This window comes from Hemicordylus capensis, chromosome 3, assembly GCF_027244095.1.
Source record: "Hemicordylus capensis ecotype Gifberg chromosome 3, rHemCap1.1.pri, whole genome shotgun sequence".
Lineage (NCBI taxonomy): Eukaryota > Metazoa > Chordata > Lepidosauria > Squamata > Cordylidae > Hemicordylus > Hemicordylus capensis.
Window position 1 is genome coordinate 350,283,711 of NC_069659.1, and position 24,502 is coordinate 350,308,212.

The 24,502-nt window shown below is 43.2% G+C and overlaps 1 protein-coding gene across 1 annotated transcript in view; it reads right to left on the reverse strand.

Moving 5' to 3' along the window:
- Nucleotides 1-17,938, reverse strand: part of LOC128350628 (cytochrome P450 2J5-like) — a 68,635-nt gene extending 50,697 nt beyond the window's left edge. The window contains exon 1 of the mRNA XM_053309018.1: nt 17,768-17,938. Within this exon, the coding sequence (XP_053164993.1) occupies nt 17,768-17,938 (171 nt within the window). The remainder of the gene's footprint in view (nt 1-17,767) is intronic.
- Nucleotides 17,939-24,502: the final 6,564 nt, after the last annotated feature.

Below are 24,502 nucleotides of genomic sequence, written 5' to 3' on the forward strand. Positions count from 1 at the left end.
TGGGCTGCCGACACTGCTGCTGCTGCTGGGTGTGGGTCGCTCAGGGGGAGGTGCACATGCACCACCCTCCTGGTCTCTCTGGGTTTTTAGGAGGACAAAGAGAGAGCAGGGAGCTGCTTTGAAGTGTTTGTTGGAGATTCACATTGAGTTGTCCCTGCAGTGAGTTAGCTGTGTTGAGGTGTTTCACAGTGAGTTGGCCGCAGAGAGTTGGCCGCAGAAAGTTGTCCTAGACCCACAGGGAGGAGGATGTCCTTGCTTGTTTTTGTGACCTGACCATCAAGGGCAATGTGAGTTGGCCGCAGAGAGTTGGCCCATTCTCCCTCCCTGTCACCCAACACACCAACAAGCCGGTTGGCCACCCCAGTCTTCAGCTTTCCATCCAAAGCACACCCCTCTGGTATGGTCAATGAAATCTGGAGGTCGCCCATCAGCTTCTCAAGGTTGAGAGCTGTGAGCAGGGCCTGACTCAGAGTAGTGGTGTCGGTACAAAAGCTCTTCATGGCAAACAGGAATGACTCAACACCATCTCAGTCATGAGCTTCCACTCAGCATTAGAGAGGTTGCACACGCCCAAGGACTCGTTCCTCGCCAGTTCACCAAGGGCTCTCTCCTGCACCAGCAGGTGCTGAAACAGGAGGAAGGTGGAGTTTCACTGAGTCTCTACATCTGTTGGGATGAGATGGCATGGAAGCCTGAGGTCACACTGCCTCTCACAAAGCAGGTGCCTGGACTTCTCGCTGCAGTGGAAATGTGCTGCCTCAAGAGGGAGGGAAAATCTGGCTGTACTGCATGCTGTCACATCCTCCCTGTCCTTTGCCTCCTTCACCCCTGTCATGGAAGGAATTGTAGCAGGAAAAAACCTCATACCACCAGCCTCCAGCACCACTAGTGGTGCACCACCTGGCGATGGACCCGCCACAGGTCTATGGACTCATTGAGCACTGGCAGCAGGCTGTGGGTAGTTCAGCCTCTGTGCAAATGCCTCACTTGGGGCAAAGAATTCCTGAATGGGGAGAACTGGGGGCTCCTCATGGTGTCTTCTCTGCCCCCCATCCTGAGAAGCCCCAGCCTCTCCCACCTCTGCCTGGCAACCTACTGTGAGCCCTGCTTGCAATATGGTGCTCAAACATCTCTCAAGAATGTAAAAAGAGGTGGGAGATTTCTAAAAAGGCCCCAAAAGGGCAAAAAAATGGGGGGGGAGCCAATTGGGGGGAGGGAAACCTTTTTGGAGAAAAAATAGCCAAATGGGGGGAGGGAAACCTTTTGTTTAAAAAAAAATCAGAAGGGGTGGCAACAGGAACCTTTAAAAGAGAGAGAGAGAGAGAGAAACCTGGGGTGGCAGGAACCTTTTTAAAAACCAGATGGAGTGGGTGGGAACCTTTTTGGAGAAAAAAATTTTTTTGGGGGCAACCTTTTAGGAAAACCTGCCAGACCTTTTCTTAATTTTTTAAAAAATTGGGAGAACCTAAAATAAATTTTAATTTTTTAAAATTTTAAAATTTTTAATTTTTAAAAATAATTTTAATTAACCCTATTTAACTAAAAACCCCTTTAACACAAAAACCTACCCACCCACTCCAGCCACAACAATGCAGTAAACAATGCAATTAAAACAGAGCAATCAACAATAACCTAAACGATGGGGAAGGGAAGGAACCTGTAAAAAAGAAAAGAAAGAAACACCCTGCAAAGAAAGAGAGACAACAACCTGGAAGAGAAAACACAGAAAATATCCCTCCCCACACCCAAATGCAAAACAAGGAGGCCCTATTTAAAACCCACTGGGGGGGAGGGGACAACACAAAGTCAGAACTCACCCCTCTTCTTCCAGTTCTTCTGCCCCACACACTGGTCAAGGCAAGGACAAAAAAGAGACCAGTGGTAGTAGAGGCTGGCACACAGCACAGGGCGGCACAGGCAGCACGTACAGCCAGGGGCAAGGGGGAGGGCAGAATGAGACGCTTTCCAGCGACTCACCCAAACAATCAACTTAAAATAATGACTTTGAAAATAAATTAAAAGGCTGGCTGGTGGTAAGACTGTGTGGGATGGCGGGGAGGAAGGAAGGGGGTGCTGGCAGCCAGACAGCCACCAAAAGAGGGGAGAGAGGGAGGGGGCAGGGAGGGGCCCACAAGAGAAAAAACAAATAAGCAACACAAACACTGGGAGGTTTGAAGGGACTGGGACACAGAGAGAGGAAATAAAGAAAGAGGGGGAGGGGAGGGGAGGGGAGGGAGAGAGGGAGGGATGCAGCAGTGCCGGTGGGGTGGGGGTAGTTGGAGGGATGGGCCACCAGGCACCAGGTGGGCCTGGGCCCTGGCAAAAGAACTTGGGAGGAGGAGTTGCAGACAAGACAAATGGGGCAGAAGGTTAAAAAAAAATCTAAAGCAATAGAACAAAGGAGGGATAGAGCGAGAGTGAGGGATGCAGCAATGCAGGTGGGGTGGAAAGGATGGTCCGGGCCCCAGGTTGTAGGCTCTGGCCAAAGGACTGAGATAGACACACACAGGGAGAAGCAGGAGGAAAAATAACACAGATGGGGAGGAAAAAGTGTAAAAGGGAGAGGACAGGCAAGCAGGCAAGGCAAAAAAAAGGAACACAGGGGTTGGGATTTTAAAAAAGCCAAGCAGCAATCAACTGCAGCCAGAGAGAATTTTCCAGGACAGAGACTTGCGTTTAAATAGGTTTGAAACTCCCTCCTTTGAGAGCCCCCACCTTTTCATTCCCCCCCTCTCAGCCCACGGGGTGCCAGCTCTCAAACACTGGCACAGTTCACAGCCTACCAGAGAGCCAGACTCATCTTTGGCCAATCACAGAATCAATAGCTCAGCCAATGCAAAGTCAGCAAATTGAGAAAAATAAGTCTCACAGAATGGAGGACAGACCTGAAATGGACCATAGAAGCCCCTCGGAGCTTCGAACCGGTTCGAACCTGTTCAGTTCAAACTGAGGCCAGTTTGGTTCGAACTCGGACTGGCAGGGCAAAATCAGTGCCCGGTTTGGTCCGAATTCGAACGGGTTCAAACTAGAACTGGTTTGCACATCCCTAACAGTTTGCTATCATGTAAACAGGGCCAGTACTTGAACAGAGAGTTCATCATTCTGTAGAGTTCATCATTCTGTAAACTAGGTTTGGCAATACTCTTTTTTGGTGGATATGTTACAAGAGTTTGGGGAATGTGTATTTGTATGAGTATTATTCAGAGTGGCAGTTAGTTATTAAAAAATATCTTTTACTTTTTTCCACCTTTTTTTAAAAAAAATCATTTATGCATATAGTGTTAAGGACTGAGAACTCAGGGGTTTTCAAATGTTTTAATATTTTTACCACCTAAAATAAAATTAGAAATTATGCATCCCCCTAGCATGATTAAAGCTACTGCTTTGACTAGGTACAAATAAATAAAGCACATTTACATGAAGGAGGTAAGTATTGTCTACACAGTATTGTCTTAGTATTATCTACACAGACTGGCAGCAGTTTCTCCAAGGGTGCAAGCAGGAATCTCTCTCAGCCCTATCTTGGAGAAATCAGGGGGAAGGAACTTGGAACCTAGATGCTCTTCCCAGAGTGGCTCCATCCCCTAATGGGAATATCTTACAGTGCTCACACTTGTAGTCTCCCATTCATATGCAACCAGGGCAGACCCTGCTTAGCTGAGGGGACAAGTCATGCTTGCTACAAGAAGACCAGCAATCTTCTCCTTGAAGGGCCCTTTTGGTTTGACCAGGGGGTGTCCAGGCATGTGGGTACTCCTGCAGGAGAGCAAAGAACTGCCCTGGTGCACCTTGAGAGGCTGGAGTGGCTTAGTAACGGTCAGTTGCAAGCGGGTAGGGCTGTGGCATCAGCAGCTAAGGTTGGTAGACCGGCTGTTGTTGAGCGGGGGAAGGATGGTGGCTGGTTGGTGATTCTAGATATAGAGCCAGAAATGCATTCAAGGTAGGCAGTGTACTGCTCAAACCTCCTTTCAGCTCCTGGGTCAGAAGGCTCCATAGCACTCACCACTTCCCTCACAGTACTATCTGAGACCTCTTCATAGACCTGCACTGTGCGTTCAGGAACCTGTTCAGAGGCCTTCATTGTCTGAGCTGTAGGCTCTTGCAAGACCTGCATGTCTTTATCCTGCCTATCAGGACACAGTCCTGAAAGGAGTGGTGTGCTGTTGCCTTGGGACCTAGGAGCTGCTAAGGACATCTACTGTCAGAGGAGAAGAAGTTGGGATGGCCAGACAGACCACCATGGAAGTGGCTTCTGTTCTCACAGAGATAGGGGTCATTGTTGCAGGCGTGGTGGTTGTGGTGGCTGCATGCTGAATGGGCCTGCCTATCCCCTGGATGGTAGTATGGATGGCCATCTGGCTAGCCCTTGGCCTGCTCCCTGGCATTGGGCAACCAGTCCTTGCTGTGGCCCCTGGGATGACATCCTTCCTGTCTATTAGGAAGGAAGCCAGCATGTCATAGTGGGTCATTGTTCTGGGCTCCACTCCAGAGAGCTTCCTGTGTGAGGTCACCTTTTAAAATTTCTTTTTGAGGTGCTGCAGTCTCTCCTTGCACAGGTGTGCACTGTGCAGTGCACTAGTGTCATGGATAAACACAATTCTGGACCAATTTGGCCATCCTGTCTTGACACGAGAGGAGCCATTTTTTGTTCCATAGCTACTTGGAAGCTGCAAAGCATCACTTTGATGTCTGTGAAGTGTGAACTGGGCACCAGTTTTTCTGTTCAAGTACCAAGGCTACTTCTTATGGACCAGCCTGACTTTCACCAAGAGAAAGAAGGTGAATTAGCGAAATAATATTTGTGTCTCCACTTGGAGACAACATTTCAAAGACTGGATGATATAAATTAACTCATTATTTGAATTAGGAGGGGCTGTTGAGTGGCAACTTTCCATTATTAAGTGGGGCGCTCTGAAGTACACACACAGAGAGAAGAAAATTTGAATCGTGAGCAGACCACATTTTTAAAACAGCCAGCCTAAGGGCTGTGTTGTCTAAAGAGTTACTTTTAGAAAAGAAAGGTAGAGCCAGTCTTTCTAAAAAAAAATTAGAAATGTTTCCGAGAAGCCAGGAGAAGCCAGGATATGTTAAGAGCAACTTTTAAATGCATATAAGAGCTGGAGGCGGGTCTCATGATCAAGGAGACCCGCCTTGGGAGGGTTAGAGGAGAGAGCAGGCTTAGTCCACTTTCCCCACACATGAGCAGTCAGTTTGCTCCAGGCAGCCGAACCGGCCACCCACACGACTGCCAGCTCCGTTATGGAGCCGGTGGGGGATCGGGGGCTGCATGGCATGCTGGAGAGACCCCTGAGCCGGGAGGCTGCTTTTGAGCCTCCTGGTTGGGGGTCTACTCATGAGTTAGAAAAACTGATTAGAAAAACCAGGTTTGCAGAGCACTCGCTCCGCAAACCTGGTTTAAGGGCAGGGCTACTTAAGCGGGCGACCCGTTTAAGAACCACCAGGCTCACAGCTGAGCCTGGTGGTTCTCACGATGGGAGAAAATCGGGCTAGCGGAGGCTAGCCCAATTTTCTCCCATTGTGTGAATAGCCTCCTACTCTTTTGTGTTTGAGAAGGAGAGAGTTTTTCAAGCCTCGATTGATTATTGGTTATTATTATTGATTGATTGATTTCAAAGAAGATCTGTTTTCATCTATGTATTTCTTTTAATACAAATCTTTTTTGTAATGGCAAGTTATTCTTTATATGCATGCCTTTTTCAGCCCCTGTTGTCATGTGATTGGAAATATCTGTGGGTGTATGGAAGTGGCTGTCTGTCGCAAGCACACTCGTGCAGCACTGGACATGTGGCCAGGCAACCACTGTGCACAGAGCGGAAGTGGGCCAGGTGTAGGGACATGCCCTCAAGGTCTCATATCTACTTTGGAAAGGCCCTGATAGTGCAGTAGAGTGCATCAAACCAAGGGGCAGCCACAGGGCAATAGATACCACCAGGACAACTAGAGTGAGCATTGATGATAGATTCATTGAGTGCTCATAGGGAAGAACAAGGGCGGGGGGTCAGCATGCCAAAGGGTAACTTTGGAGGCCCCCTGGATCTACATCTGTGCCTTATTCTCAAAGCAGGACAAGGTTACTCTCGCATACCAAGCCCCTCATCCCCACTGGTGCTGAAGTTAAAAAGTAACCTTCCCCACACTGTGAGGCACCTGCATAGTGAGATCAATGGTAGGTGCAGCGGTGGGGTGATGGGAGCCTCCTCCCACATCACAATCTGAACACTCCTTCCCAGTTACTGTCAGATTGAGAATGGACCCATGAGAGGGTCTTGAAAGTTCAATTTGCAGCCCTGCAGCAGTACCCTGTAGGAATTCAGTCATCCCACATTGGGCCGGATTAAGCTAGTGTGGGGCCTGTAGCATATGTTATGAAGGGGCCACAAATTTGAAAAATGCACATAAGTATTGAAACACAAATTATTTACTTGCATAGTAAATAATTCATTTTTTTCATTTGCTATACAGCCAGCTAATACAACAAATGTCTGACACTTCAGTAATACTATTACTTACAGTACATGTAGGTATCAATTTCAAATGTCAAAAGTAAGAAAACTCCATTTTAAACATGCCCTGTTCACACGCAGACTGATAGAGAGGTTGTATGGTGTATGGTTGAAAGTATATCATTTTTAGACACTTCCCTATCATTGAATACAATTGTTAGCATTATTTATGCCTTGACATTGCAAGCAAACAAAACAAAGAAAACCACGTTGTATCAGCCCTGAGGCCAGTGCTTTTTGTGCCATGAAACAATCCTGGCAAACATAAGATGGTGGCAGGGGGAGGGAAAACAGTGGGTGAGGCATCCTGGTTTGACCCATGGTAAGCAGAGCACTAATCTAATGGGCAGAAAAAGGTTTGCAACTAATAATAACCCCCAATTGACCTTTGCTTTGCAGACAACTTTGCAAAACGTCCCCCACCCCTTTTGTGTGTGTTCAATAATCCTCATGCAGACAGGAGTCACGGTGGCAGGAGCTGGAGGGCTGAGCCCACTTCTCAGCAGTGCATGCTCTTTAGGTTTCCCTACTCATACCTGGGGCGCCTGGCAGTAGCCCCAGCTCTTCAGATTCATTTTGGGGGGTGGTTGGGGGGTTCGGTTCAGCACAGAGGCAACAGCACACCCTGTGGGAAATGGCGATGGCGGGGTGGTGGTGGTGATGGCGGCAGCGGGTAGACAGTCAGTGACACGCTGTCTTTGTGCATACACAGAAGCGCGCGAGAGAGAAGGCCGCGGAGCGGCTATGGGCAACAAGCAAGCTTGCATTGGTCAGCATCAGCGTCACTGAATAATATGGGAGGTTGGTTTTAAGCAATGGCAGAAGGATATAACTAATTTTGTTTGGCAAGGGAAAAGACTAAGAATTAATTTTAAGAATTTAACAGATGCAAAGGAAAGAGGTGGTCTTACTTTGCCAGATTTAAAGTTGAATTTTGATGCTGTTTGTTTGATGTGGCTAAAAGAATGGATAACATTAAGAAACCCTAGAATACTTGAATTGGAAGGATTTGATAGAAGGTTTGGATGGCATTCATATCTGTGGTATGAAAAAAGAAAAATACATAAAGATTTTTTGAACCACTATGTGAGGAGTTTAATGAGGGTGTGGCTAAAAAATAAAAACTGGTTGGAACCTAAAACTCTGCTATGGGTATCCCCGATTGAAGCTTTATCACGTAAAAATGTAAATATGCAAATGCATTGGGGTACCTATAGGGATTTGTTACATTGTCAGGAAAAGGATTGTAAGTTAAAAAGTTTAACTGAAATACAAAATTTGGTTAGAGATTGGTTTCAGTATCATCAGTTAAATGAGAGATATAAGAAAGATTTTAAAGTTGGATTTGAGGATCAGATTTCGAGCTTTGAGAAGGAATTATGTGAAAATGATGAAAAATTAGTTTCTAAAATGCATAAATTGTTACTTCTGGAGGAAGTGGTTAAAACAACCATGATAAAGTGGGCTCAAGATGTGGGTCATAATATAGAAATGACAGCCTGGGAAAAACTATGGAAAACTGATTTAAAATTTACTGCATGTTATGCTTTAAAAGGAAATTATTACAAAATGATGTATAGATGGTATCTGACACCAAAAAAATTGGCATTAATGTATAAAAATGTTTCAAACGAATGTTGGAAGTGTGGACATTCTGAAGGCACTTTTTTTCATATGTGGTGGACCTGTGGGAAGACTAAAGCCTATTGGAATATGATATATAATGAGTTAAAGAAAATATTTAAAATGACATTTCCTAAAAAGCCAGAATCCTTCCTGCTGGGAATAACACAAGGTGCAATTTCTACAACTAATTTAACATTTTTTATGTATGTTTCTACGGCGGCCAGAATTATATATGCACAGAAATGGAAAAGTAATGAACTGCCTTCAAAAGAAGACTGGCTGATAAAAATCTTGGAATATGCGGAGATGGCAAAACTTACAACACTAATAAGAGACCAAAATTTGGAATGTTTTAAAGAAGATTGGAAACCATTCTTGTTGTATCTAAAGAACTATTTTCCTACTATGGACTTTACAGCAGGGTTTGAAATTTAGCAAAAAAACTGCAGGTTGGGTAGATTAACTGTGTTTGTAAAGGTTTAAATTTATGCTTTGAATTATTATTATAGCAAAGGTAAACTTTATAGTTGATGATTCACAAAGAGATTTGTGCGGGAAGTCCGCCTTTGTGTATTTGTAATGAATGACAATATTACTATTGTTAAAATCAATAAAAATTGAATTTGGAAAAAAAAGAATAATATGGGAGGTTGCATGGGCCCCGCAGACATGAGGAGGGAGGGAGCGCGCACAGGGCGGGTTGCCTGCACCTATCAGCCACACAAGAAAAAGCACGTGGGTGATGAGCAGGCAGTAATAGTCTGCAGACTGCAAGTATTTCTGCAGGCTGCAAAATGAAAGGAAAATAAATGGCTGACACAAGCTCCCTGCACTGATGGTACAGGGAGGGGACCACGCTCCAGCTGAACATGGTCCTTGAGGGGGTCACGTAGTCGGGTGCAAGGTACTGGAGAATCCAGAGGAAGCCGGAGTTCTTGACCACCTGGAAAGGTTGGTCATCAGTGGCCAACATCTCCCCTATGAGGCGGGTGAGGTGATGTGGGTCACTATTACTTTCCCTGAAAGGGAAAACTGTGTACTGCTAACCTTAATTGCTTAATGACTGACCTGAGGTCAGCAATTAGGTCAGCAGTACACAATACACATTGGCCCCTTCAGGGAAAATATTTCTCCAGGCTGCAAAATGAAAGGAAAATAAATACCTTTAAAAACCCATATCTTAAGAACTAAAAATCCCAGGGAATTGGGGGTGCCTGGGATGGCTTGAGGCCATCCCTGATGTTCCCCCAGACCCACTTTGGGGTGCCCTGCCACACCCCAAGCGTGGTTTAGGGCTGCCCCAAATACCCATTATTCCCTATGGGGATTTTTTTTTTTTAAAAAAAATCATCATTAATTGTAGGAGCACACAATTGCCTTGGGGTTTGGTGGGTGGTAGGCTCCCCTGGATGCCTACCACCCACCCACCCTTTTGTGCCCCTAGAAGCTCTACATAGGCTATAATGGGCTGGTTTCAATCCCCATTATAGCCTATGGAGAGCCTCCAAACCCGGTTTGAGTTTGGTTTGAATTCAAACCAAACCAAAGGGGGGTTTGAGCAAAACCAAAACTGAACCTCCCCACCCCGGTTTGAACCAGGTTCGAATTTGAACCTAACTGGGCCATCCAGTTTTGTGCACACTCCTAGAAGAGTGTCCTTGCTGTGGGTGCATTGGCACCCCATGTCTGCCCCTTCCATGTGCCCAGGATCCCGACAATGGGAATTTTGGCAGATGCACTCCTTTTGTGCAGGTAAAACCTTTCCTATTCCCAGCTGCCGATTTGGGATGTGTGCATGATGGTGCAGTGGTGTTCTGTGCACACCATTCTTTCTTCTTTTCTTTTTTTAAATTTAAAACGTTTATTTTTATTACAAAAAAGACAACAATTCCATCTCTTGAAAACAAAGCATACAAAGTTTTACGCCAAAAATCAATTATCAGAAAAAAGTTAAAAAGGAAAAAAGAAGAGAATAGCAAAACAGAGAACTTCTACCAACTGAATTTCAGTCATGAAATAATAGATCACAGATCAAAACCAGATCGCAGAAACAAACAATGACTTTGTTGAACATTATATTTTATGAAGCATTCCCAAGTTAATAAAAAGGATTCTGATGAAGAATTATTCACGTAAGCTGAAACTTTAGAAACAGAGGCATAATCCCATAATTTAATAAACCAATCCTCTAAAGAGGGGATTATAGAGGAACGCCAACTGGCAGCATAAAGAATCCTAGCTGCCGTGATCATATATAAAGACGGTTCAGTATACTTCACCAGAAAGTAAGGTTTTGTCAAACTTAAAAGATTTCTGATAAAAAAGGAAATTTTATACATAAAATTGGTTCCATTTTACAGTGTATTTGTTTCCAGAATGATTAGGCGGTGTCACATGTCCATCACATATGATAAAATGTCCCTACGTGGTAGTTACATTTCCAGCATTCTTTTGGGAAACTGCTATCAATTTTATGAGTAGTCATAGGGGTGACATACCACCGAAAAAGCATTTTATACCAATTCTCCCGCAAACTATTACTGAGGGTAAATTTAATACCTTTCTTCCACTGATATTCCCAATCAGGAAAATCAATTGTCTCATTAATATTCTGCATCCATCTAATCATGCACATCTTTACTTGTTCCATTTCAGTGTCATATTTCAATAGCATCTTATAGACCAAGCAAATGATCAAGATTTTTTTGGATTAGTATTTCAAAATCAGTCAGATCCCTAAGTTTTCCTCCTTGTCGATGTAATTCATGTTGAACAATAGAACCCGTTTGAATATACTGAAACCAAGGAGGTTTTTGGATGTACTCCTTTATGAGCATTCAGATAGGTTTCAATTTCAGATTATTAACTAATAAATTCTGCAAAGTACAAGATTTTTCTCCCATAATCCAAATTTCCCAAGTCATACTTCTTCGTGAAAGTAAGTATTTGAAATTGATATCAAAGGAAAGACCACTGGACTTATTCTGTTCTGATATTTATCCCAACAATGTAAAAGACTACTTCTAACAGTATGTAATTGAATCTCTGAGTCTTTCTTCTTTTTGGTAACCCATAGAAAATTGTGTAAACCTTTAGAAAGACCAGACTCTTCCTTATATGAAAAATATCCATATGGGGCCTTGATCCAATCAAAAATCCATGATAGACAACTAGCACTGTATTAAAGCTTTAAATTAGGGGTAGCAAGACCTCCTCTTTCCTTTAAATCCTGCATAACTTTAAAGCTAATTCTAGGTCTCTTGTGCTCCCAAATAAACTGATTTAAATGTCTCTGCCATAAGTTCCAGGTCTTATCCACAATTTCGATAGGAATCATTTGTAAAAGGAAGTTTATTCTAGATAGTATATTCATTTTTATTGAAGATATTCTTCCTAACCAAGAGAGCTTTAGCTTTTCCCATCTATCCAAGTGTGAGACTATAGGTTTCCAAGTCTAAGTAATTATTTTTGAACAAGTCCTTATTATTCTTCGTTAAATTAATTCCCAAATACTTAATTAGATTAATGGTAGTCTGAAACCCAGTCATATTGTGTAGAAAATCTAATTCCGTATTATCCAAGTTCCAAGTAATGAGCTGTGTTTTATTACTGTTAATTTTATAATCGGATATTTCACCATATTGGCATATATTCGCTAATAGCAAGTTAAGAGAATCTTTAATTTGTGTGATAAGTAAGAAGTACATTGTCTGCATACAATTTTATCTTATGCTCTTGTTTTCCCACTGAAAGACCATGAATTCATGATTCTTGTCGGATTTTCACTGCCAGTGGTTCCAATCCTATATAATAAAAGGCTTGAGTGTGATCCCGTGCGCCCGTGTCTTTTTCGGCAGTTCTGAGCATGTGCAGAGCACATGCTCAGAACTGCTGAAAAAGATACGGCCGCCCATACACAGGGGGCCATGTTTTTCAAAATTAAGGGACAGACCACTCAAGCCTTTTATTATATAGGAGGATTGAGGGCCAAAACGGCCCATGAAAATGCCCCCGTGGCTGTCGCCGCCAACCTCCCACTCGCCCTCCCAGCTGCCGAGACCTCCTTACCCATGCCAGATCTCTGTAGCCCCGGGCCACGTCCTTCACTCGAACACATTAGCTATTTAGAGAAGGAGAGAGGAGATTGCATGCAGAGCTCCTCTCTCTTTAAAGCCTTTTCCCTAACTGGCTCTATGGACGCAAAGGATGCAATAGCCGCGGGGGTCATTTTCATGGGCCGTTTTAGCCCTTAAATGTGTGTGTATGTGGGGGGGTTGGAACAAATAACAGCTGGGAGGGTGTATAAAGAAATACTATGAGGGTGGGGGGGGAACCAAGAAAAATAAAGAATATTAATTACACAAAACATAGCCTCATAAGTATGTAAGAATGAAATAAGGGAGAAGGAAGAGTGGAAAAAAAGGAGGTAAAAAGGAGAGACACAGGGACAAGGGAGAGCAGAGGGGGGGGGGAAGGGCGGAGGAAAACAAAGACAAAGAGAAAGTGAGAAACAAACAGAGAGAGAGAGAGACAGACAGACAGACAGGTAAAAAACAACAACAAAAAAACCAGGGACACAAACAAACACACACAAAAAAGTGGGGGGGGGAGAGATGAAGAACGCATAAAGGGGGGGGGGAAAGGCTAGCGCCCGTTATTATAACGGGCTTAAAAATACTAGTGCAATTATAAAAAGCAATGGAGAGAGAGGACATCCTTGCCATGTTCCTTTATTTATAACACAATCTTGGGAAATAGATCCATTCACTATTATCTTGGCTGTTTGTCGTTGATAAATACTGCGAATCCAGGAAAGAAAATTAAAACTGCAATTCATTCTTTCTAGAACCATGAACAAAAAGGACAAATCCAAATTATCAAAAGCTTTTTCTGCATCTAGGAAAATCATTGCTACTTTTATCTTCTTCATAGTTATATTATCAATTGCATTCAAAACCAATCTCATGGTGTCTCTCATTAGCCGCTTTTGAATGAAACCAGTCTGATCTGAATCAGACTGAATCGGATAAAAAGCCTTTTAATCTCAAGGCCAAAATAGAGGTTAAAATGTTATAGTCAACATTCAGCAGAGAAATGGGCCAATATGATTCAAGATGAGTAGGATCTTTTCCTTCCTTGTGTATAAGAGTTATAAATGCTTCTTGCCAAGATTGTGGTAAAATTTGTTGATTTAAGTATTATTCATTAATTCAGTTAAGGGAACAGATAATATGTCTCTAAAACATTTGAAATAAATTGAGGGTAGGCCATCAGGACCAGGAGTATTATTCTTCAAATGATTTATAGCGGATTCTGTTTCTGCCGAAGAAATCGGTTTAATTATTCTTTCTGTTCTTCTGTAAACAAGGATAGATGTAAGCCATCAAAGAACTGCTTAATTTTTACTGGACTTTTCTTCTCCTCTTTGTATAATTTAGAGTAATAATAAATAAACTGATCAACCATTTCATCTGTAGTTGAGACAAATTCCTTGCCGTTCCAAATTGAGGTTATGGTTCTATTTTCCTGTTCCTTCCTAAGTTGGTAAGCCAGTCGTTTGCCAGGTTGATTACCTTTCTCAAAATATCTTTGCTTCACAAAAATCATGTTCTTGTACATATCCCTGCAATCTATAAGATCCATCTGTTTATGGAGCTCTCTTATATTATGCCAAATGTCTTTTGAAGAGTCTGTCTTATGCACTGATTCCAAATGGTTTAATTCAGTAAATATCAAATCCCTTTGTTGTTGCACAACTTTTTGCTTCTTAGAGAATTCCAAAATAAAAATAAAAAGCTTTACTTGCATCCCATACCAAGTTAGGGATGTGCGAACCGGTTCGGATCTGAACCAGTTCGGATCTGAACCGGTTCAGGTTTGGAGGTTCGGATCTGAACTGAACCACCCCTGGTTCGGTTCGGATTTGAACCAAACTGGGGGTGGTTCATTTTGAACCAGTTCAGACTGGTTTGGACTGGTTAGGACCCCTGAAAATTGGTAGGATGGTAGCCAGCACCCAGGGGTACCTGTCACCCAAACCCCAAAGCAATCAGACACTCGTACGATTTTTTATGAATTTTTGAAAAATATTTTTATTTTTTTCTCATAGGATATAACGGGACTCGAACCAGGCCATTATTCCTTATTGTAGAGCACCCATGGGTGCCAACAACCATGCAAACCCTGAAGCAATCAGACACCCCTATGATATTTTATGAATATTTGAAATATTTTTAATTATTTTTCACATAGAGTATAATGGGACCCAAACCAGCCCATATGCCCTATTGTGGAGCACCTAGGGGCACAAAAGCAGGGTGGGTGGTAGACAGATAGGGGTGCCTACCACCCAAAAAATCCCAAGACAATTGGACACTCCTCTGATTATTGGTGAATTGTTAAATTATTTTTGAATTCCTCATAGAGAATAATGAGGATTGCAGCAAATGTATAGCTTCACGTCGGGGGGAAAGGGATGTTGTAGAGTGGAGTGTGGTGGGTGGTAGTTCCTAGGGTGGGCAAGGAAGCTACCTGAATTATTTGAAAGGAATTGGGCAAAGGGGTGATTTTTGGTTAATTGTTGAAGTTTATGTGTCTTTAAGGTTTCCCCCCATTAGATATAATGAAGGGTGTATCGCTTCACGTCGGGGGGAAAGGGGTGGCCTAGAGCGGTGTGGGGTTTGTGGTAGTGCCAGGTAGGGGCAAGGAAGCTACCTGAATTTTTTCAAAGGATTTGGGCAGAGGACTGATTTCTGGTTAATTGTTGAAGTTTACACGTCTTTAAGGTTTTTCCTCATAATAAGTTATAATGGAGCTTTCAGCAACCCCATAAGTGCACTTGTGGGGTGCTGGGGTGGCCCAGAGCGAGTGGTGGTGTAGTGCACATAGGGTGCCAACCACCCCCATGGGTTTCTAACCCATGGGGTACAGGGTTCTCTTGTTTCTGAGGTATTCTGAGTGTGGATTCTATGATAGCAAATGAGATTTTCAGTGAGACACCATGAATCCACTCTAATATGCTACCACCAACCCCACCACCAACCCCACACCGCTCTAGGCCACCCCTTTCCCCCCAACGTGAAGCGATACACCCTTCATTATATCTAATGGGGGAAAACCTTAAAGACACATAAACTTCAACAATTAACCAAAAATCACCCCTTTGCCCAATTCCTTTCAAATAATTCAGGTAGCTTCCTTGCCGACCCTAGGAACTACCACCCACCACACTCCACTCTACGACACCCCTTTCCCCCCGTCGTGAAGCTGTACATTTGCTGCAATCCTCATTATTCTCTATGAGGAATTCAAAAATAATTTAACAATTCACCAATAATCAGAGGAGTGTCCAATTGCCTTGGGATTTTTTGGGTGGTAGGCACCCCTATCTTTCTACCACCCACCCCGCTTTTGTGCCCCTAGGTCCTCCACAATAGGGTATAAGGACTGGTTCTGGTCCCATTATACTCTATGTGAAAAATAATTAAAAATATTTCAAATATTCATAAAATATCATAGGGGTGTCTGATTGCTTCAGGGTTTGCATGGTTGTTGGCACCCATGGGTGCTCCACAATAAGGAATAATGGTCTGGTTCGAATCCCATTATATCCTATGAGAAAGAAATAAAAATAATATTCAAAAATTCTTTAAAAATCGTACGAGTGTCTGATTGCTTTGGAGTTTGGATGAAAGGTACCCCTTGGTGCCAGCTACCATCCTAGCTACTTTTTGATATCCTAACCAGTTCAGATCTGAACTGGTTCAGATCCAAACCGAACCAGGGGGTGGTTCGGACAAAACCAAAACCGAACCACCCCCTCCTGGTTCGGACCCGGTTCGGATCCGAACTGAACCGGGCGAACCGGTTTTGTGCACATCCCTATACCAAGTACATTGATACATCTGTAGTTATATTTCTCTGGAAGAAACATTGCAATTCATCTTTAAATTTCATTAGAGTCTTTTCCTGTTGTAAAAGGTAAGTATTCAATCTCCATCTCTTCGGTCAAACATCTGTGTAATGGAATTTTATTATCACAGGATTGTGATCTGCATAAGTCAATGGTGCAATTTTTATCTCACGAATATTAGAAAGCATCGATTTAGAACCATACACATATCAGTTCTGGAATATGTTTGATGAGGATGAGAAAAATACATGAAACCTTTTTCCAATTGATGTTTATGACACCAAACATCTAACAATAACAGATCCATATATTCAAAAACATTTTTGGGTAATTTATTAGAGTTCCGTTTATGAAGGTGCACACCATTCTTTCTGCACAGACAGCCACCAGTATGCCTTAAACAGTGTGACATGTGCGGTGGTGGGTGGGACTGCCTCCCCACTTTTTACCACCAACATCTTTCTCTCCTATATTCATAGGGGACATCCAGTTCCCCTTGGAACCAATAGAAATCTGGCAAAACCCAAAAGGGCAGTCTCTCCTTCAATACTCTGTATTTGAAGCCATGGTGTCATTGTTGCAAGGCAGAATCAGGAGGAGAAATGAGGATGGAGGGGGATGTCGTGTTTTTGAGCAGCACCATGTGCATAGAGCTACCATGTTCTGGGAGGAGAGCTGGTCTTGTGGTAGCAAGCATGACTTGTCCCCTTAGCTAAGCAGGGTCCACCCTGATTGCATTTGAATGGGAAACCACATGTGAGCACTGTAAGATATTCCCCCCAGGGGATAGAACTGCTCTGGGAAGAGCAGCAGGTCCCAAGTTCCTTCCCTGATTTTTCCAAGATAGGGCTAAGAGAGATTCCTGCCTGCAAACTTGGAGAAGACGTTGCCAGTCTGGGTAAACAATACTGAGCGAGATGGACCTATGGTCTGACTCATTACATGGCAACTCCCTATGTTCCTAGGCAGATCTAGGTCGCCCTCTCTATTATTAAGGTTCCAAAAGCACCACACCTTCATCTGTGTTTGAAGGTAACAATGCCACCACTGAAACTCAGGATGGAGCAGTGAAACTTACTACAAACTGTAAGTTTAAATTGGAGTTTTGAAGGCAAACCATGGGTCATTTTTGCCTAAAAACGATGGTTTCACACATTCAGACATAACGGAGTTCCAACCTTTGCCCTGTTTAACTGCAGTTTCATGTTACGTGTGAATGTGGCCTCTGCCTGCTCCAGATAAAACAGGTGCTCATTCACAAGTGCCCTGCCTACTTCCAGAGAAGCAGGTCTGTGGCAACATCAGGGCTGAAAGGGCTGGTCTTGATTCCATTCATATGTGTCCCAACTGAATCCCCTTAATTCATTTCAGGAAGTCAATAGATGTCATTTACATTTATGGGCAAAGTAAATATAGCTAGACACAGCAGTAGTCAATTTGCATTGTATAATCAAAGTCATCATCATTGTATGTGACATAACACTGAAGGAAAGGATTATTTGCATATTAAGTGGAATCATGAGAAAATTAAAAACAACATTACTGAACTGAGAATTGCATGTATAACTATAGTCATGAAAGAATACATAATAATTGCAACATTATCAGTATTTTTGATTCACTGTTACCATTGGAGAACAATAGTTTACAATTATCTTCAAAAAAATAATCTTATAAAGGTGATTAATTATTTAGAAAAAGTTACCTCCATTAAAGCATTGTGAGGAAGTTGAGCTGCAAACCGCCACATATTTCCAAAGAAAGGAAGTTCAAAAGGTCCGGGAGGGTAGTGTCTATGTGACCAGAGCTGCTTCAAGTAATGAAGAAGCAGGAGACCCACTAGCAGAGGAATCTGAAATGTCCACAACTCCAACATTCTCCTGCCTTCTTTTTTGTTGTCTGTGTCCTTCTGGTATGTCTGAGTGTTCTTTTATAAAGGCTTTTTGTTTACAGTTATGGAAGACAAGAAAATTTAAAAAAGGTTCTGACATCATATTCATTTAGTCTAGGAGTGCCAGCCTCCAATCATATGTTATAGTAGAAAGTATGCAAAACTAATTAATCATCAAGGGATAAAAACATAGTAGTATAAGAATATAAGAACAGCCCTGCTGAATCACACCCAAGGCCTATCTAGCCTAGCATCCTGTTTCACACAGTGGTCCACCAGATGCCTCTGAGAGGTTTTAATTCTGCACACCACCTAGAAATTTTGATATTGGGTGATATATAAATTCAATAAATAAATAACAATAAAATAAATTTAAAATTCATAAAGGTAAAAATCATAATAGATACAAACACAATAAATTTTTTAAAATTGGTATCAGCTGAAGGCCTCGGAAAATAGGTACGTCTTCAGGGTCCTCCTAGAAACAAACAGAAAAGATGCTCTTATTTCAGCAGGGAGTGAGTTCCAAAGCCCTATGTTAGCCACAGAGAAGTCCGAGTCCCAAGTTGCCACCAAACAAGTTGGGGGCAACCATAACCAGACCTCTCCAGATGATCTTAATAGGCGACAGGGTTTACGATAGAGGAGGCATTCTCTTAAGTACCCTGGATGTAAGCTGTTAAGGGCTTTATAGGTAATAACCAGTACTTTGTATTTCGTTTGGAAACATATCGGCAGCCAGTGCAGTTCTTTTAGAATCGATGTTATGTGGTCCCTTTGTGTTGTCCCAGAGACTAATCTGGCTGCTGCATTCTGAACAAATTATAGTTTCTGAACTATGTACAAAGGCAGCCCCAAGCAGAGTGCATTACAGTAGCCAAGCCTAGAGGTTACCAGCATATGTACCACCATACATATCCATCTTATTTATTTATTTATTTATCTTATTTATCCATCTTATTTATTTATTTATTTATCTTATTTATCCATCTTATTTATTTATTTATTTATCTTATTTATCCATCTTATTTATTTATTTATTTATCTTATTTATCCATCTTATTTATTTATTTATTTATTTATTTATTTATTTATTTATTTATTTATTATTCCTCTGTGTAAACCACCCTGAGCCATTTTTGGAAGGGTGGTATAGAAATCAATCAATCAATCACCGTTTTAAGGTCATTTGGCTCCAGAAACGGGTGCATCTGTTGAATCAGCTGAATCTGATAAAAAGCACTCCTGGCCACAGCCTCAACCTGAGAAACCAGGGAGAGTTTGGGATCCAGGAGCACTCCCATACTACGAACCTGATCTTTTAGGGGGAGTATAACCCCACCCAGAAAAGGCAGATCTAAACCATCTCTCAGATTCTGACCCCCTACAGACAGTACCTCTGTCTTGTCTGGATACAACTTCAGACTGTTATCCCTCATCCTGCCCCATATCGCCTCCAGGCAGGCACTTAGGGGGGTCATGCCATTTCCTGATGAAGTTGGTATGGAGAAATAGATCTGGGTGTCATCAGCATATTGATAGCACTCCAGACCAAACTTCCTGATGTTCTCTCCCAGCGGCTTCATGTAGATGTTCAAAGCGTTGGAGCTAGTATGGAGCCCTGTGGAACACCATTCTTTAGCTCTCATTTTTCAGAGCAAAAGTCTCCAAGTGACACCATCTGGTATCTGCCAGAGTTGTAGGAATTGAACCACTGTAAAACAGTGCCACCCAATCCCACTTCCTTCAAGCGACCCTACAAGATAGCATGGTAAATGGTATTGAAAGCCGCCAAAATATCCAAAAGGATCAGCAGAGTCACACTCCCTTTGTCGATTGCCGATTGGAGATCATCCATCAGGTCGACCAAGGCAGTCTCAACCCCATAGCCCTCCTGAAAGCCAGTCTGGAAAGGATCTAAATATTCTGTTTCATCCAAAACTTCCTGGAGCTGAGATGCAACCACTTGCTCAATCACCTTGACCAACCAAGGAAGATTAGAGACAGGCCTGTAATTAGCTAACCCTGAGGGATCCAGTGCAGGTTTCTTTAAAAGTGGTCTAATAATAGCCTCCTTAAGACAAGGAGGCATCCTGCCCTCCCTCAGAGAAGCATTTATGATATTTGCCAGACCCTCTCTGATAATATGACTGCCAGTTGAAATAAGCCAAGTTGGGCAAGGGTCAAGAGAGCTGGTAGTGGGACGTACAGTCCCAAGCAGTTTATCCACATTTTCAGAAGTAACAAACTGAAAGTGATCCAATTCAATCCTACAAGAGGGATTGCTGGGCACCTCCATGATAGACTCTGCAATAACTGTGGAGTCTAGTTCAACACAAAAACAAGATATTTTATCTGCCAAATAGTTGTTAAAAACGTCTCAGCGAGCGACAGATGGTTCCAAGTTCAAATTCAAGGCAGAGGGGGCATGAACTAGCCCCCTACAACCCTAGACAACCCAGCTGGATGTGACTTTGCAGAAGCAATATAGGCAGAGAAGAACCACTTCTTTGCCATCCACACTGCCAGAGCATAGATCCTCAAATGAGCTCTGTGTTGCAATCTATTGGATTTGCGCTGAATCTTCCTCCACTTGAATTCTAGTTGTCTACCTCGCCGCTTCTACTCCAGCAGTTCGTTCACATACCACAGGGCTGACTTTAAAGCAGATCGGAGAGGAAGCTTAGGAGTGATTGTGTCTACAACTCTAGTAAGTTCATTATTCCATATTTGCACCAGAGCACCGACAGAATCACTAGCAGATCCAGCTTGGAACTTTTCCAAGGCTTCTTGGAATCCTATTGGATCCAATAACCTTCTCGGGTGGACCAACCTAATGGGTCTTTCACCTTTGCAAAGGTGGGTTTTAGCTGCAAGTCTTACCTTAACCAGATGGTGGTCCGTCCATGACAGTGGGGAGATAACAAAGGTCCCCACCCATGGGACACCACCCTGATCAGAGCAAAAGACCAGATTGAGCATGTGACCTGCATCCTGCATCGGTCCAGAGACCACTTGGGATAGGCCCATAGTCAACATGGCTGCTATGAACTCCTGAGCCACTCCTGACAAACTAGTCCTGAAATGGACATTGAAATCTGCCACCAACAACAACCTGGTCCACTCCAATGCCAACTCAGCAACCAGATCTGTCAGCTCAGTTAGAGACTCCACTAGACAACGGGGTGATCGGTATAACCACCGGCTTGTCTGGTGGCTACTCAGGAACAGGTCTTCTCCATTGCTGCTCTGAGGCTTTGGAACACAGTTCCAGCTGAAATAAGAGCCTCCCCATCTCTTACAACTTTTAAAAGGGCAGTCAAGATGCATTTGTTCACCCAGGCTTTTAATTAGATACTGTTATAATTGTGTTTTAATTGTGTTTAATAGTTTTAACTTTTTAATTTTAGTTGTTGAAATGTTTTAATCTTTTATTGGCTGTTTTTATTGTTTTGTAAACCACCCAGATAACTTGCATTTTGGGCGATATAGAAATGTATTAAATAAATAAATAAATAAATAAATACATAACAACAGAAGTCCCAATCTATCCTTGGTACCTAGACTTAGGAACACACATTCAATATAGACCAACTCCCTAACAGGGATCCTGTTAAGGGAAATAGTATTCTTATAGACTACAGTCACCCCACCTCCCTATCCACATCCTCTCACCTGCTCCACAACGGAGTTGCCCATTCAGAGGAGGTGGAACCAAACTGGGCCACTAGCTTCACCCGACCAGGTCTCCATAATGCACACCAGGTCGGCATCTTCATCCAAGATCAAATCATGGATTATCTCAGGCTTACTTTGGACTGACCTGGCATTACAAAGCAATAAGGTGAGGTTCTGTGGGTTGTAAGCACTGTTCTCCAAGGTCAAAGAGGTAGCAGGCCTGATTGAGGGGGAAACCACGATTAAGTTACTAAATTCCCTCCCCCTATTATCCTATTAAGACCTGTTGAGCTGCCAGCACCAAATCTTGGCCGATTCCCCACCACCACTGGAATAGGTGCCCCCAGAGATGCCCCCTCCTCCCCATCTCTGGACAACCCAAACCACATACTACACCAGGCTTAGCTAATCACAGGGCAGTAACAAAATAACAGGAGGGTCCCTACTAGGAGTCTAAAACAATACATTGGCCCCACCCCTCAACCCCAGCCACTGAAGGCATGCCACCAAAGGCTGGCCCCCATGCTGGACACATGCTTGATCCGGTTTTTTACTCTGATTGGAGTGGTCTTCTGTGGGTGGGGACTCCTGTGATTTCCTCATTGTCATGGATGGACCATCTCTGCTTAAGGTTGGACTAAAAATAATAATCACATCCCATCTCCACAGGATGAGGGGCCTATTAGGATGTCCACCTGAGAAGGTTATTGGATCCAATAGGATTTTAAGAAGCCTTGGAAGGCTTTAGAGTTGGATCTGCCAGTGATTCTGTGGATGCCATGGTGGAGAACTTGAACATCAAACTCACCAGGGCAGTAGACATGTTTTCTTCCAAGCGTCCACTCCAACCCACTTCAAAATTGGCCCCTTGGTATATGGAAGAACTATGAGGGCTGAAGTGGCAAGGTAGATGACTGATGTGCAAGCGGTGAAAGATTTGACTTGAATATGACAGATTACAACATAGAGCACATTTGAAGACCTATGCTCCGGCAATACATGCGGAAAGAAGCAATTCTTTTCTGCCTGTATAGCATCCGCAAGCTCATGCGCAATGGAGTTGTTTAAGGTTGTGAGAGGCCTAGTATATGCACATCTTCCTTTGAATCAAAATTGCCATCAATTACCTGTTGTGACATTTTAGTATCATTTATTTATTTATTTTATTTAAAATATTTCTATACCACCCAAAACTTGTGTCTCTAGGTGGTTTACAATAAAAAAAGATTTAATGAGTTCTTTGTAGATAAAATATCTTGGATTCTGGCCAACTTAGGCTCAGACCTCACAATTATTGCAGATTCCAATGTAGAGCTGTCCAGCAACTCATCTTATGTGGTTAGGCAGAATCAGTTTGAGTTTGGGTCTCCTAATGATGTGGATAAGTTGCTTGTAATGGTGCATCCTACCAACAGTTCTTTTGACCCATGTACAACATGCCTTGTACTGTCTGGCAGAGGAGTTGTTGTAGAAGGCCCATTATAAATGCTTCTCTGAGGAATGGGAGGATGCCTTCCTGTCTTAAGGAGGCAATTATTAGAACTCTTCTGAAGAAGCCTGCATTGGATCCCTCCGAGTTTAGCAACTATTGGCCTGTCTCCACCCTCCTCTGGTAGGGCAAGGAAACTGAGAAGGTGGTGGCCTTCCACCTCCAGACATTCTTGGAGGAAACTCATAATCTAGACACATTTCAAACTGTTTTTCAGGTGGGCTATGATCTGTAGACTGCCTTGGTCAGCCTGATGGATGATCTCCAATGGGGAATTGACAGAGGGAGTGAGACTCCGTGGTCCTTTTGGATCTCTCAGTGGCTTTCAATACTATCGACCATAGTATCCTTCTGGAGCATCTTAGGGGTTTGGGAATGGGAGGCACTGCTTTGCAGTGGTTCTGCTCCTACCTCTTGGGCAGATTCCAGATGGTGTTGTTTGGAGACTGCTGTTTTTCAAAATGTGAACTTTTATATGGTGCACCCCAGGATCCCATTGTTTCCCACTCTACTCTGTGAGACAGGGTTGTTTACCCAGTCAAATGGCAATGTGCTGAGAGAAGCAGGGGGCTCCAAACACCAGGAGAACCCCAGTAATTACCTTTCAGAAATCAAGAAGGGCTCAGAGTGGCATGCAACAGCTGCCGTGGGTTGTGCGGGTGCAGCCCAAGAGGCAGCAGAATGGTGCAGATGGAATAGCGATGATATCAGCTCAACAGCTGCTAATGGGTGTAGAAAGGCTAATGAAGGGGGTGGAGTTGGAGAACAAGTCCCCTTTGGAGATCAGGGATTGGGTGGCCAATCAACTTGTCTGGCCAGGGAAGAAAGAACAAGCTGGAAGTGGGGAGGAGTGTCCTAAATGTAGGGCTTTATTTAAGGCAGGGGTTGCCAAAGATGAGACTATCAGCAGGGATGGGGTTTGTTGGGCTGCTGGACTCCTGGAGAGGAGCTCAGGCTTTTGGCTCCTGCTGAGAGGAGAAGGAGTGGAGTGAATATGCTTCCTTCCTCCCCGAACTCTGGGGCAATGCCCGTGCCTATAATTTAGTATGAGAGGGTGGAAAGTTTATTTAGAGAATTCCTCCTCCCTAAACAGAGACACTGAAACTCTCACCAGTGCTCTTTAACAGTGCTTATGTTGCTCTTTAACAGCGACATAAAACCACGGGGAGAGATCATCAGGAGATTTGGTGCAGGGTGTTAGTATGGTGTTGACACCCAGATTTCTCCATATCAACATCATCAGGAAAAAGCATAACCTCCCTAAACAGAAGCACAAAGGAGGGAAACACACCACACCCACAAATAGCAGCTGCTTACAAATTGAGAATTCTCCTTTGTAAACTACTTCCCTTTGAGTCTTTGTTTGTTTGTTTGTCATACTT